Consider the following 14433-nt stretch of genomic DNA (forward strand, 5'->3'; position numbering starts at 1 on the left):
AGTGATGACTATTTAAAAGTCTGATGGCCTTGAGATAGACTGAAAAACAGCATATATGTCCCAACTTTTATGCACCTGTTCTGACCTCGCCTTCTGGATGATAGAGGGGGGAACTGGCCATGGCTCGGTTGGTCTTTTTGGCCTTCCTGTGACATCTGGGAGTCTAGGTGTCCTGGATTGCAGGCAGTGAGCCCCCGGTGATTCGTTGGGCAGACCGCACCACCCTCTGGAGAGCTCTGCGGTTGTGGGCAGTGTAGTTGCTGTACCAGGCAGTGATACAGCCCGACATGATGCTCTCAATGGTGCATCTGTTAAAGTTTGTGAGGGTTTTATGGCCCGAGCCAAATTACTGCGCTGTTGCACCTTCTTAACCACACTGTCTGTGTGGGTGGACCATTTCAGATTGTCAGTGATGTGCACGCCGAGGAATTTGAAGCTTTTCATCTTCTCCACTGTTGTCCCATCAATGTGGATGGGGGCGTGCGCCCTCTGCTGTCTCCTGAAGTCCACAATCAGCTCCTTCTTTCTGATGACGTTGAGGAAGAGGTTATTTTCCTGCCACGACTCCGTCAGGGCCCTCACCTCCTCCCTGTGACTGTGTTGTCATTGTTGGTAATCAGGTAATCAGGCCTACTACTGAACAAACTTGATGATTGAGTTAGAGGCATGCATGGACACACTGTCATGGGTGAACAGGGAGTACAGGAAGGGGCTGAGCACGCACCCTTGTGGGGCCAATGTGTTGAGGAACAGTGTAGTGGAGGTGTTGTTTCCAACATTTACCACCTGGAGGCAGCCCGTCAGGAAGTCCAGGATCCAGTTGCACAGGGCGGGGTTCAGTTAATTAAGAACAAATTCTTATTTTCAATGACGGCCTAGGAACAGTGGGTTAACTGCCTCGTTCAGGGGCAGAATGACCGATTTGCACCTTGTCAGCTCGGTGATTTGAACTTGCAACCTTTCCTTACCGGTACAACAATCTAACCACTAGGCTACCCTGCCGCCCCTTGAGGAGAGTGCCCAATTATAGACTTCAAAATGTATGAATTAACCAATGAGGCACATTTAGGCAGTCTTGATACAACACTTTGAACAGATATCCTAAATTGGATCAGTCTAAAACATACACTGCTTCCATCTAGTGGCCAAAGTCTAAATTGTGCCTGGGCTGGAATAATACATTATAGCCTTTCTCTTGCATTTCAAAGATGATGGTACAAAAAAATGCAAAAAAAAGTGTTTTTTCCTTTGTATTATCTTTTACCAGACAGTTAGATTGGGTATGTCATTTAAGGCGAAAATTTAAAACAAGCGGAAGATCCTTGATTATGTCCAGTGACAATTAGAAAATGTGTTATACACATTTATCACACTGTTACATTGTGTTGTTGTTTTGCTTCATTTATTACACTAACACTATTGCCAGGGGGCCTATAGGCAGATTAATGCTCCGTTCAGCTCACAATAGTAGATGAAACCTGATCCAGAATGGACATATCTTAGTGTATAGTTGGCCACTCTGCCTGCAATATCCTGTTACACTAAAGCCTGACACTGGATCCTATAGTGAAGAAGGGGGCCTGGGGTATTCTCTCTCTCCCTGCCTGGGTGTTAACGTACTGCACATGGGGGAGCATCCTTTGTGGTCCACCAATAGGCAATACCATAATGAGAAGTGCCACCCTACCATTATATCTCTAAAGTCCTTTTATCCCTCTAACCTCACCTCACCCTTTCTCTTTCATTATATTGCCCATTCTCTCTCCCTCGTTCCCTCCCTTGTTTTCTCTCCCTCGTTCCCTCCCTTGTTCTCTCTCCCTCTTCCCCTCCCTCATTCCCTCTCCCTCGTTCCCTCCCTTGTTCTCTCTCTCTCGGGCTGTCATTTACAGTAACACACCACACTTGACCTAATTTTCCAATAACAACATCTAGACGAAGCAGGTGGGATTGGCACTTCAACCTTTCTCTCTGTGAAGTAATTGGGGAAATTGACACTGGATAAACAGTTACCAATGTTGTCATTATGGTCTTGACAAGCATAATCTTCATATTATCTTTCTCTAAACTTACATCCTCTACTCTAGCCTACTGTTTGAAGGGGTTACATATGGCTTGGCTTGTACAGACACAGCAAAAGTAGAGACACAGCAAGAATTGAAGGATTATGATTCAGTTTAGGAAAGGAAAAGAGCTTATTTCCCCAGCTTTAGGGGTTAGAGCCCGTAAGCTCAGCTAGTCCATCACCATAGCGGGGTTTTAGAGACTAGCAAACAACTGTTACTAATTCATTACTTAGACCACCTGCTCAGTGTATTGGCCTACTAGGCAACTGTATGAAGATGTCTCTCGTTGTCTTGAGAATACCTTATTCTATTTTCCTTCAGCAATGCAAACATGGGCCTAATGCTGTTATGTAAAAAAAAATACACACATATATATATATATATATATATATTTTTATATATATATATATATATATATATATATGATCAATTCTTGGTTAGAGCTTTTCATTACGCTAGCCAATATTAAAACCAACAAATATATAAATGGGCTATTTGTTGGTTTTAATATAGGCTAGCGTAATGAAAAGCTCTAACCAAGAATTGATAATGTTGTTTGGCTGCCTGTGTTTGGCCACTTAGAGGCCCATCGCTCATTTGGAGCCGGCCATAGACGCTCTGTTCTGTGTGATGTTGTCATATAGAAGCTCCATGAATATAAAACACTTGTGCAGTTATGATGAAGAAATTCTCAGCACGTTTTTTTTTTTTAAAGCAAACCATGCCATGTGACATGAGCTCTGAAGCAACTTCCGCCTGAAATTCTCAAAATATTGATTGACAGGTATTTACACGAATCAAAATAAGCAACTAGATCAGTCTGATCAATCACAACGAAGGAAGGGCAGAACTTAGGTCTGGAAGTGAGTTGGCTCGTTTTGCGGTAGATGGTATCGAATGGACGTGGAAAGTTTACTGTTATTAACATATGATTGAAAACTTTGATTAGAATATGAATGGAACAACATACTCACACTTTGACAGTCAAGAACATGTTTTGAAATTAGGCGAAACATTTGAGAAACAACCCAAAGGTGCCTACCACACGGTGCGATGTAAGTGGCATTTTGATCATACTTGCTAGCTAGCTAACTTGCTAACGTATGCCAATGGATAGCTAGATAGTTAAAACCCCCAAATATTAGTTTTAAATGAAATAGCTAACTCGTTTGTCTAAGTCACTGTCACTTTATTAAACATTTAAACATTTATCACATTTTCGTACTTTTGATTGGGCTTTTGGTTTGCATCACTTGCTGCTGTTTGTTAGCAACAATAGTGGCCTTGTGGCACCATCTGGAGGTGAACAGTGGCGACTGAAACTTCATTCTGTCAGAACTAACCAAACCAATAATCTTTTTGTGTGGAGCCTACATTCTGCTTGTATAATGTTGCTGTGTAATTCAGTAGTTTGTAACTTCTACTGTTCTCTTATCTCTTTGATTCAGATGACTTCAAACCAGCCTCCATTGACACCTCCTGTGAGGGAGAGCTGGAGGTGGGAAAGGGAGAACAAGTTACCATCACACTGCCCAATCTGGAGGTAAGAATGAAGCATTATCATGTATTTTACAGTTGATTATTGAAAAGTGCACATTTTGATTGTTTTCCCCCCTTTAACTCTTGATATCCAGAAATTAACATATATATATATTGATTTTCCCCAGGGATCCACTGCCCCTGTAACAGTCTTCAAAGGATCCAAGAGGCCTTATATGAAGGAATGTATTCTCATTGTAAATCATGATACAGGAGAGTACCGTCTGGAGAAACTCAACAGCAACATTGCAGTCAAGAAGACCAGGTGGGTGGACAGAGTAGTGTTAATTTGTGTTAATTTGGGCACACTGTAGCACACTGTAGCAAAACATTAGTGCAATGGAAAATTATAATTTCTTAATGGACAGTAACTCCGTTTCAAACTGCATCCTTCTGTTTCCTTGGTTACCTGGGTTGTCCAGATTCACTTGTCATTCGGATTTGTATTACTTACGTAGTTAGGAGCTATAAACTGTGTGTGTGTGCTGTCAGGGCTGAAGGCAGCAGTAAGATCCAGTCTCGTATAGAGCAGCAGACCAGTCGTCTGAGCCAGCAGATGAAGACTAGTGTTAGCAGCAGCAGCAAAACCCCAGCAGGCTCCAAGAGCTCTCCTCCCAAAGAGAAGATGTCCCCTGCCTCCCCCATGGATGACATTGAGAGAGGTATGTAGACCATCAGTAATGCACAGGGCTCTAAATTAAAAACATTAATTGGAAGCACTGTTGCTCACAACTAGAGGGCTACATTCCCGACAGAGACAGTGATCTCTGTCCCGACAGAGATCAATGCGGCGCGGTGGTCACTTTTTCATGCTGCGGTTGGGAGCGGGCGGTCAGACAAATGAAAACATTTTGTTGTCCCACAGATTATTTGGAAATGGTTGTCTTTCTGCTTTGTATGCGTTAACCTACCTATTGTATTAAAAGCACATCTTTATTGCGTTATTCACACACACAATTTGCTGCTTCAAGTTTCGTAGCCTACCTCTCCTCTCCTAGTTAGGTGTGCGAGGTCAAGTGTGCCTAGTATATATTATGTGTGGTCTCAATGAAATAGAGTAGGCTGCTTTTGTGGGTTGGGAGAGTGATGAATAAATCAGTCCTGCACCACTAGAGGTCGACCGATTTATGATTTTTCAACGCCGATAACGATTATTGGAGGACCAAAAAAAGCCGATACCGATTAATCGGACGATTTGTAATAATGACATTTACAACAATACTGAATATACACTTATTTTAACTTAATATAATACATCAATAAAATCAATTTAGCCTCAAATAAATAATGAAACATGTTAAATTTGGTTTATATAATGCAAAAACAAAGTTTTGGAGAAGAAAGTAAAAGTGCAATATGTGCCATGTAAGAAAGCTAACGTTTCAGTTCCTTGCTCAGAACATGAGAACATATGAAAGCTGCTGGTTCCTTTTAACACGAGTCTTCAATATTCCCAGGAAAGAAGTTTTAGATTGTAATTATTCTAGGAATTACAGGACCATTTCTCTCTATACCATTTGTATTTCATTAACCTTTGACTATTGGATGTTCTTATAGGCACTTTAGTATTGCCAGTGTAACAGTATAGCTTCTGTCCCTCTCCTCGCTCCTCCCTGGGCTCGAACCAGGAACACAACGACAACCGCCACCCTCGAAGCAGCGTTACCCATGCAGAGCTAGGGGAACAACTACTCCAAGTCTCAGAGCGAGTGACGTTTGAAAGCGCGCACCCCGCTAACTAGCTAGCCATTTCACATCGGTTACACCAGCCTAATCTCAGGAGTTGATAGGCTTGAAGTCATAAACAGCGCAATGCTTGAAGCATTGCGAAGAGCTGCTGGCAAAACGCACTAAAGTGCTGTTTGAATGAATGCTTACGAGCCTGCTGGTGCCTACCATCGTCAGACTGCTCTATCAAATCATAGACTTAATTATAACATAATAACACACAGAAATACGAGCCGTAGGTTATTAATATGGTCGAATCCGGAAACTATCATCTCGAAAACAAAACGTTTATTATTTCAGTGAAATATGGAACCATTCCGTATTTCATCTGACGGATGGCATCCCTAAGTCTAAAAATTGCTGTTACATTGCACAATCTTCAATGTTATGTCATAATTACGTATAATTCTGGCAAATTAGTTCGCACTGAGCCAGGCTGCCCAAACTTTTGCATATACCCTGACTCTGCGTGCAATGAACGCAAGAGAAGTGACACAATTTCACCTGGTTAAAATTAACTGCTAACCTGGAATTCTTTTAGCTAAATATGCAGGTTTAAAAATATATACTTCTGTGTATATTCATTTTAAGAAAGGCATCGATGTTTATGGTTAGGTACATGTTGGAGCAGCGACAGTTCTTTTTCGTGAGTGCGAATATTTGGTAACATTTGGGGGCACAGATGTGGGTAATATGGGTCAGGCCTTTTGACCTGGTTGGGATAGAAGCAAGTTATTTTCACTGTAGTAATGGTGCAACCACGCTAGTGAATCTGCATTCGCTTTTTTCTCCAGGGCACTTGGAAACAAATTGGTTGCACTTTAGAGCCTTGGTAGAGTGTCACGTGTAATAGCTGTCCTAATCTCAATCCATCTAGATTGTAGTCCATGGTCATATAAATACCCAGGCCTGATCTATATTGTAGTCCATGGTCATATAAATGGAACAATTGCTATGTTTGTAAATCGTCTTGTGTTGTGATTCAAGGTCAGTCACTGTTTTTGTGTCTGTCCGCATGTGTCGGTGTGTCTTCCTGTCCGTGTGTGTCCATGCGCACCAGAGCTAATGGCGGAGGCGAAGGTCATGGACCAGATGAGTAGTGGGGACTCGTCCTCAGACTCCCACAGCTCCTCCTCCAGTAGTGGGGACAGCTCCAGCAGTAGTGATTCTGAGGACGAGTCCCGGCACCCGCCTCCCCCCGGCCCCTCTGGGGGTCCCCTCACAGCGCCACCACCCCACCAGGGCATGCCCATCCTCACCACCGTTACCACCACCACCATCTCCTCACCACCTCGGGGTGGAGGACACCTCATGAGTACGCTAAGTAAGTTCATTCATTACGCTTTATTTTTCTTTGTCCCTCCCTCCCTCCCTCCTCCTCCTCTCCTCAGTATTTAGGGTATAGTTTGAATACTTTAATGTTATATCAAACCATTTCATATTTGCATTGCTAGATCAGAATTTATATTTGCATTGCTATGGATATAGGCTATACTGTATGAGTTAGGCCTATGCCAACTCCATAAGGCTAGAATTGTGACATGGCTGTTGGTGGTTTTATGATGTTCGTACTTCCCCTTTTTTTTTTTACAGAGAATGACCTGCAGTTAAGTGAGTCTGGCAGTGAAAGTGACGATGACTGACCAGTGAGAGACCACTGATTCTGTGGCGTGTCAGAGAGGTCTATCTGTGGACAGCTGCACTGACCTTCACCTGGATGGATGGCTGTCCTTTAGGGTCACAACAGGAGTGGAATGAGACTAGGGAATATGGATGTGATCTTCTTAATGACAAATAAGACCAAACCCCTACACCTTTTGGAAGCAACACCCCTCACCACCCCACCAGCATTTCACTTGAATGTGTCTTCATAGTTCTATCAATAGTCTCAGTTGTCGATATCTGTTAGTGCCTTTTTGAAAGAAATGGGTCAATAGCTGTGATCAATTCTCTTATCTACACATTTGATCTGGATTATTTTCCCTGTTCATTTTAGGTAGTGGTTACTCTACTAGTTTAAGTTTTACAACTAGTTGGCCAAAGGGAACTGGGAACCATACTGCTGAATTGAACAGAGGAGGTATTTCTGTTATAAAGGATCAGCCACATCAATATCAGAATGGATTCCCCTTCATTCACCCATTTGGAAAGACTTCAAGCATCATATAGCGTCAGTGTTTCATTATTTAGCCGTTAGACTGTGACTACTGTGAAAGATTTACTCTTAAAGGGGATAGGTTGAAGCAGTCTTATCATGTCGTTGCTTTATTAGGAATTATCTTAAAATGGTACTTTTGTTTAATATATGGCCTAGCAACATATCAAGTCTGAGGGGTATTTGAGGAAACTAGTGCACTACTTGAAGTGGATTGATTTAGCATAGTGTGGGGTAAACGTAACTTAAAGATTTTGCTCAGTGATGCTACGTAATGTATTTGAAAGATTACTTGGCTTTGTTGCTTTAAACCTGCAATACTTGAATCTGATTTATGATTATATTTGACATATTTACTCAGAAAAACCAACAGCTTAATATATTCTATGGGTGTCAGAGCAATGGGAGTGTATGTATGCACCTATAGCCTGATGCCAGTGAGAGTCTTACAGCCCTGCCTTTAGAACTGCCATTCCAATGACTACTATCCCTTCTGTTGTTATGGTTACTGAAGTGAATCTCAAGGTATTTCCTTGATTCCCTGCATCCTTGATTCATCGATTCTTTCACAAAATGCATTGGAGGAGAAGGTCTGAGAGGAGGTAGTTGGATCTTCTCTTCCAATGTGTTTTTAAAAATTAATAAAAAGAAAGAGGCAATTCATCATGGAATTAATGAGACGCGTGATGAATCCAGGAAATGCGTTTGAGACATATCCCAGGTCATATCTTAGTGTTGCAAGCTCTCTAAAGTATTATGTTACAACATTACGTTCGTCCCAACAATCTCTCCTTTCTCCTGAGGTGTGCACCTGTTCATGGATTTGAATGGAAATGGAAATGCACTATTCTACAAATCAATATTGGGGGGAAAAACCTGACTGTTATACTAATGTAATGCAAAACCTAAATGCGAAGGAAAAATGCAGCAAAAATATGAATTTATGTAATTGTAATCTTGCCGAATATATTGATAAAAGTAATCTTGTCCTAGAGAGATTCACAAAACTTCACGCCAGGGTAAGCCTACACAAAACACAGTTTTTATTTTAATTGTTTCTAAAAATCCTTTATGGGAAAAATGAAAGGTGTAAAAATTATAGGAACCATTTGCCTGTTTGACCGCTAGCATTTCTGGGTATCATTACATCTCCACTGTGGGGCTCTGAGACTTGGATTTAAAAGGAATAGACTGGTGCAAAAAAATGAGGTGGAAGGAAACTTTAATTTGCCCATGTTTACACCACTCCATTGCTTTTTACATTTAGTAGTACATGTAATCTGGAATATCGGCCCATGGTACATGCACAGATAGAACAATGAGACAGATATTTTACCGGATGTATAAATGTGAAGCATCCATTTGGCGTTTCCACTCGCTACCAAATATGGTAGTAAGAAGAAACCCACTGGCCGACAGTGGGAGAAGATGGAACGAGATGGATTTTGGCTGACAATCTGGACATTTTCTCGACATTTGATCTCAATACAGTTTCCCGTTCCTAAAAACTATAATCTGTGGACTAAGTTTTGTAAACTTTATCCTTTGCAAAAGTTTTTAAAAATCGAGTTGTTTAGAAGGAGTGCAAAGGCGAATTGAGTTATTACACAGGAGCACTTCACAGAGTAGGCGTTCCCTAACGAAAATATGCAGATGTAAACTAGAACGTGCCAATAGGATCTCACTAGCCCGTGTTTGGCTCTGCCCACCTCCTTGCTTGTTCTGCCCACTTTGACTAATTTGTTCCCATTGGAAACGACAGGCTGTGTAATATATTGGTTTAGTTATAAAAATCTTTGGTCCATGTTTTAGTTTGAGAAATCTGATTTTTCGTGTCCATTTAAACCACTCTAAATCCACTCCACAGTGGCCTGTCAATTTAAAACTTGTCATCTCTATCATGGAAACACCTAAAATGAACAAAACTGAATTTGGTATTGATATTTTTTTTAAACAAGGTAACTGTTAACTCATTCTTTGCATATGTAACGCTAATGCTCAAAATCATCTGCAGTCATCTTCTCCTCTTGAACCATACTCCAGATTTTGTATTTAGACTCATTACATCAGTTTTGAAAGGTTTTGAGTAAAACAAGTCGCTGCATTGTACCTATAGACGCACGTTACCACACATGCTAATGCTAAAAATACTTTTCAAATCTACTTCTCACTAACCATATATAAGTGACTCCAGAGTTGGTAGGGTAGCCTTAGTGGTTAGAGCATTGGGCTAAGGTTGCAAGTTCGAATCCCCGAGCTGACAAGGTACAAATCTGTCGTTCTGCCCCTGAACAAGGCAGTTGACCCACTGTTCCTAGGCCGTCATTGAAAATAAGAATTTGTTCTTAACTGACTTTCCTAGTTAAATAAAGGTAAAATAAAAATATAGACTCAATGAATTAGCCTCTATTGAATTTGAGAGTGATTAGATGCTTCATTTAAAGTTGGCCACACTTCACCAATAAATGGCACCATATCACACTAGGGCTACAGTGCCTTGAGAAAGTATTAACACCCCTTGACCTTTTCCACATTTTGTTGTGTTACAAAGTGGGATTAAAGTTGATTTAATAGTTGTTTTTTGTCAATAATTTACACAAAATACTCTGTAAAAGTGGAAGAAAAACTTTTATAAATGTAAAATAAATATATTTAATATTTTGACAAGATAAGTATTCCATCCCCTGACTCAAATGTTAGAATCACCTTTGGCAGCGACTTCAGCTTTCTGGGTAAATCTCTAAGAGCTTTGCAAACCTGGACTGTTCAATATTTGCCCACGATTCTTTAATCAATTCTTCAAGCTTTCTCAAGTTGGTTGTTGATCATTGCTAGGCAGCCATTTTCAAGTCTTGCCATAGATTTTCAACACAATTTAAGTTAAAACTGTAACTAGGCCACTCAGGAACATTCAATGTTGTCTTGGTAAGTAACTCCAGTGTACAGTATATAATTGGCCTTGCGTGCAATTGCTGTCATCCGTTTCCAGCTGCAATAGTCTTTTACAACATTAACAATGTCTACACTGTATTTCTGATCAATTTTATGTTATTTTAATGGACAAAAAATGTGCTTTTCTTTCAAAAACAAGAACATTTATAAGTGATCCCAAACTTTTGAATGGTAGTGTATGTTTTTCCAAAAGCAGACTATGATCAATAATGTCAAAATCTGCACTGAAGTCTAACAAGACAGCCCCCACAATAATTGTATCATCAATTTCTCTCAATTTCTCTTGTTGAGTGTCCTTCCCTATAAGTGCGTTGAAGGTCTGTTGTCAATTTTTTTTACTGTGAAATAGCTATATTGCTACTACTGTATCCACTTATCTAAGTGAGTTTCAGAGATAGTCAGAAAATGAATGTCATCTGTTACAAGCAAGTTATTGACTTCATGGACCTTGTTCCTCAGGTTGCATATGTTAATATGAGCTATTTTTTAGCACTTTTCTGTGTTGCTTGGTTGTTTTTAATACAATACTGGGAAGCTTATCAGAGGTAGACTTGCTTATGTTATTTATATTGGAGCTGATAGTGTAGGGTGAGCTTCATAAAGTGATCTTCCTACTAGGGCACAACGCCTCAGTGCTAACAGTGTAACTCTGGTTCATAGGCTCATGATTACCGCATACAATAGCTGTAGGACAAACAGATGTATTCTGTGCAAAGGGGTACATAAATTAAATTACTTGCATTGTGTTTGCCAATGCCCCTAAGATCATGTACATTTGATGCAGCATTATGACGACTCATTTTTACAATGGTAGGGATTAACTGAGCTGGTCTTGGATCATTGAAAAGTCATTGTTTCAACGCAGCCTTGGAATGCGTGGACAGAGTCCAGGAGCCAAGATGATTTGGATGGACTCCGTTATTCCTGTAGAGCAGGTATTCCCAAACTGGGGTACACGCAACGCCGTCGGGGGTACGCCAAATAAAAGGTGATTCACATAAAAAAAATAAAACATGTTTTTTATTTGTTATTCTTTAATACTTAAAAAAAATATATATCTTCACAATTTCAAACAAACAGTACATTTATATTTTCCAACGGGGCTATACATTTGGGTGAGGTTTTTTTCTCGCCTGAGTAGCCTTGTTCAGCGAAATAACAACACAATGTCAAATACAGGTAGCCTAGTCAAATAATGAACATCCAATCACATTAACCGTTACTCTCTCGTGGGAAACGTTCACACTTGCGCAGACATTTAGAAACGAAACATGACCATTTGAAAAATAAGCCACAGAAGTTTTTTGAGTGAGAATAAAGACGACTTTCGAGTAGTAAGACATGTATAAAAGCAACAGATACCGTTAATAAGAAGGGGCTAGAAGCGTCTTATATGGTGAGCTACCGAGTGGCTAGGACAGGCAAGCCCCATACTATTGTGGAGGACTTAATTCTTCCTGCTGCCACGGATATGGCTGGGACAATCCTGGGGGAAAAGGCCCAAAAAACGATACAGACAATGTCTTCATCAAACAACACCTTTTCACAACGCATCAGTGACATGGCAGGATATGTTTTAAAACAATTACTGTTTTGCATACACGCCAGTGAATGATATGCATTACAGCTGATGAGTCAGCAGAAGTGGCAGGCCTGGCACAGCTCTTGGTATATGTTCCTTACGTTTATGAGGGGTCAAATAAGGAAGACATCCTCTTCTACAAACTATTGGAAAATAGGACAACATGAGAGGATATTTTTTTAACTCCTGGACAGCTTTGTGACATCAATTGGACTTGATCAAGATGTGTTGGTGTCTGTACTGATGGGGCAAAAGCCATGACAGGAAGACATAGTGGAGTGGTAACTTGCGTGCAAGCAGTTGCTCCCGACGCCAAACATTTTCTTGCCACTGTATATTCAACACCTTATGGAACAGCAGGGACAGTGAAACAACACAAACATTGGCACACACACACACGCACGCACGCACGCACAATGTTACGGTGCGTGAATGAGGACCCAAAAGCGAATTAACGTAAACAGAGCTTCTTTAATAACAAAACAAAACGTAGGCTCAGATGGACCGGCAGGTTCCGACAGGACAGGACAAGGTTGCAGCAAACATGACGATAGTCTGGTTCAGGCATGAACAACACAAACAGGAATCCGACAAGGACAGGAGCAGGAACAGAGAGAGATATAGAGACCTAATCAGAGGGAAAAAGGGAACAGGTGGGAAAAGGGGTGACGAGGTAGTTAGGAGGAGACAAGGCACAGCTGGGGAAAAGAGGGGGAGAAAAGGTAACCTAACAACGACCAGCAGAGGGAGACAGGGTGAAGGGAAAGGACAGAAACAAGACACAACATGACAGTACATGACAGTACCCCCCCACTCACCGAGCGCCTCCTGGCGCACTCGAGGAGGAAACCTGGCGGCAACGGAGGAAATCATCGATCAGCGCACGGTCCAGCACGTCCCGAGAGGGAACCCAACTCCTCTCCTCAGGACCGTACCCCTCCCAATCTACTAGGTACTGATGACCACGGCCCCGAGGACGCATGTCCAAAATCCTACGGACCCTGTAGATGGGTGCGCCCTCGACAAGGATGGGGGGGGGGGGGGGGGGGGAAGACGAGCGGGGGCGCGAAGAACGGGCTTGATACAGGAGACATGGAAGACCGGGTGGACGCGACGAAGGTATCGCGGAAGAAGAAGTCGAACTGCGACAGGATTAATGACCTGAGAAATACGGAACGGACCAATGAACCGCGGGGTCAACTTGCGAGAAGTGGTCTTAAGGGGAAGGTTCTGAGTGGAGAGCCAAACTCTCTGACCGCGACAATATCTAGGACTCTTAGTTCTACGCTTATTAGCAGCCCTCACAGTCTGCGCCCTATAACGGCAAAGTGCAGACCTGACCCTCTTCCAGGTGCGCTCGCAACGTTGGACAAAAGCCTGAGCGGAGGGGACGCTGGACTCGGCGAACTGAGATGAGAACAGCGGAGGCTGGTACCCGAGGCTACTCTGAAAAGGAGATAGCCCGGTCGCAGACGAAGGAAGCGAGTTGTGGGCGTATTCTGCCCAGGGGAGCTGTTCTGACCAAGACGCAGGGTTGCGAAAAGAAAGACTGCGTAAGATGCGACCAATAGTCTGATTGGCCCGTTCTGCTTGACCGTTAGACTGGGGGTGAAAGCCGGAAGAGAGACTGACGGAAGCCCCAATCAAACGGCAAAACTCCCTCCAAAATTGAGACGTGAATTGCGGACCTCTGTCCGAAACGACGTCTGACGGAAGGCCATGAATTCTGAAAACATTCTCGATGATGATTTGTGCCGTCTCCTTAGCAGAAGGAAGCTTAGCAAGGGGAATAAAATGAGCCGCCTTAGAGAACCTGTCGACAACCGTAAGAATAACAGTCTTCCCCGCTGACGAAGGCAGTCCGGTGACAAAATCTAAGGCGATGTGAGACCACGGTCGAGAGGGAATGGGAAGCGGCCTGAGACGGCCGGCAGGAGGAGAGTTACCGGACTTAGTCTGCGCGCAGACCGAACAAGCAGCCACGAAGCGACGCGTGTCATGCTCCCGGGTGGGCCACCAAAAGCGCTGGCGAATGGAAGCAAGCGTACCCCGAACGCCAGGGTGGCCGGCTAACTTGGCAGAGTGAGCCCACTGAAGAACGGCCAGACGAGTAGGAACGGGAACGAAAAGAAGGTTCCTGGGACAAGCGCGCGGCGACGGAGTTTGAGTGAGTGCTTGCTTTACCTGCCTCTCAATTCCCCAGACAGTCAACCCGACAACACGCCCCTCAGGGAGAATCCCCTCGGGGTCAGTGGAGGCTACTGAAGAACTGAAGAGACGAGATAAAGCATCAGGCTTGGTGTTCTTAGAGCCCGGACGATAAGAAATCACGAACTCGAAACGAGCGAAAAACAGCGCCCAGCGCGCCTGACGCGCATTAAGTCGTTTGGCAGAACGGATGTACTCAAGGTTCC

At 42.6% G+C, this 14433-nt stretch overlaps 1 protein-coding gene across 1 annotated transcript; it reads left to right on the plus strand.

Moving 5' to 3' along the window:
- The first annotated feature begins 2853 nt into the window (after positions 1 to 2853).
- LOC110501802 (ELL-associated factor 2) lies at positions 2854 to 9880 on the plus strand. Its single transcript, XM_021579638.3, has 6 exons — positions 2854 to 3118; positions 3512 to 3606; positions 3731 to 3867; positions 4095 to 4264; positions 6391 to 6654; positions 6924 to 9880. The coding sequence occupies exons 1-6, from the start codon at positions 3016 to 3018 to the stop codon at positions 6971 to 6973; spliced, it is 819 nt and encodes a 272-aa protein (XP_021435313.1). The 5' UTR covers positions 2854 to 3015; the 3' UTR covers positions 6974 to 9880.
- The last annotated feature ends 4553 nt before the right edge of the window (positions 9881 to 14433 follow it).

The sequence above is a fragment of the Oncorhynchus mykiss genome, chromosome 22 (genome assembly GCF_057628025.1).
Source record: "Oncorhynchus mykiss isolate SJ-2025 chromosome 22, ASM5762802v1, whole genome shotgun sequence".
NCBI classification, from domain to species: Eukaryota; Metazoa; Chordata; class Actinopteri; order Salmoniformes; family Salmonidae; genus Oncorhynchus; species Oncorhynchus mykiss.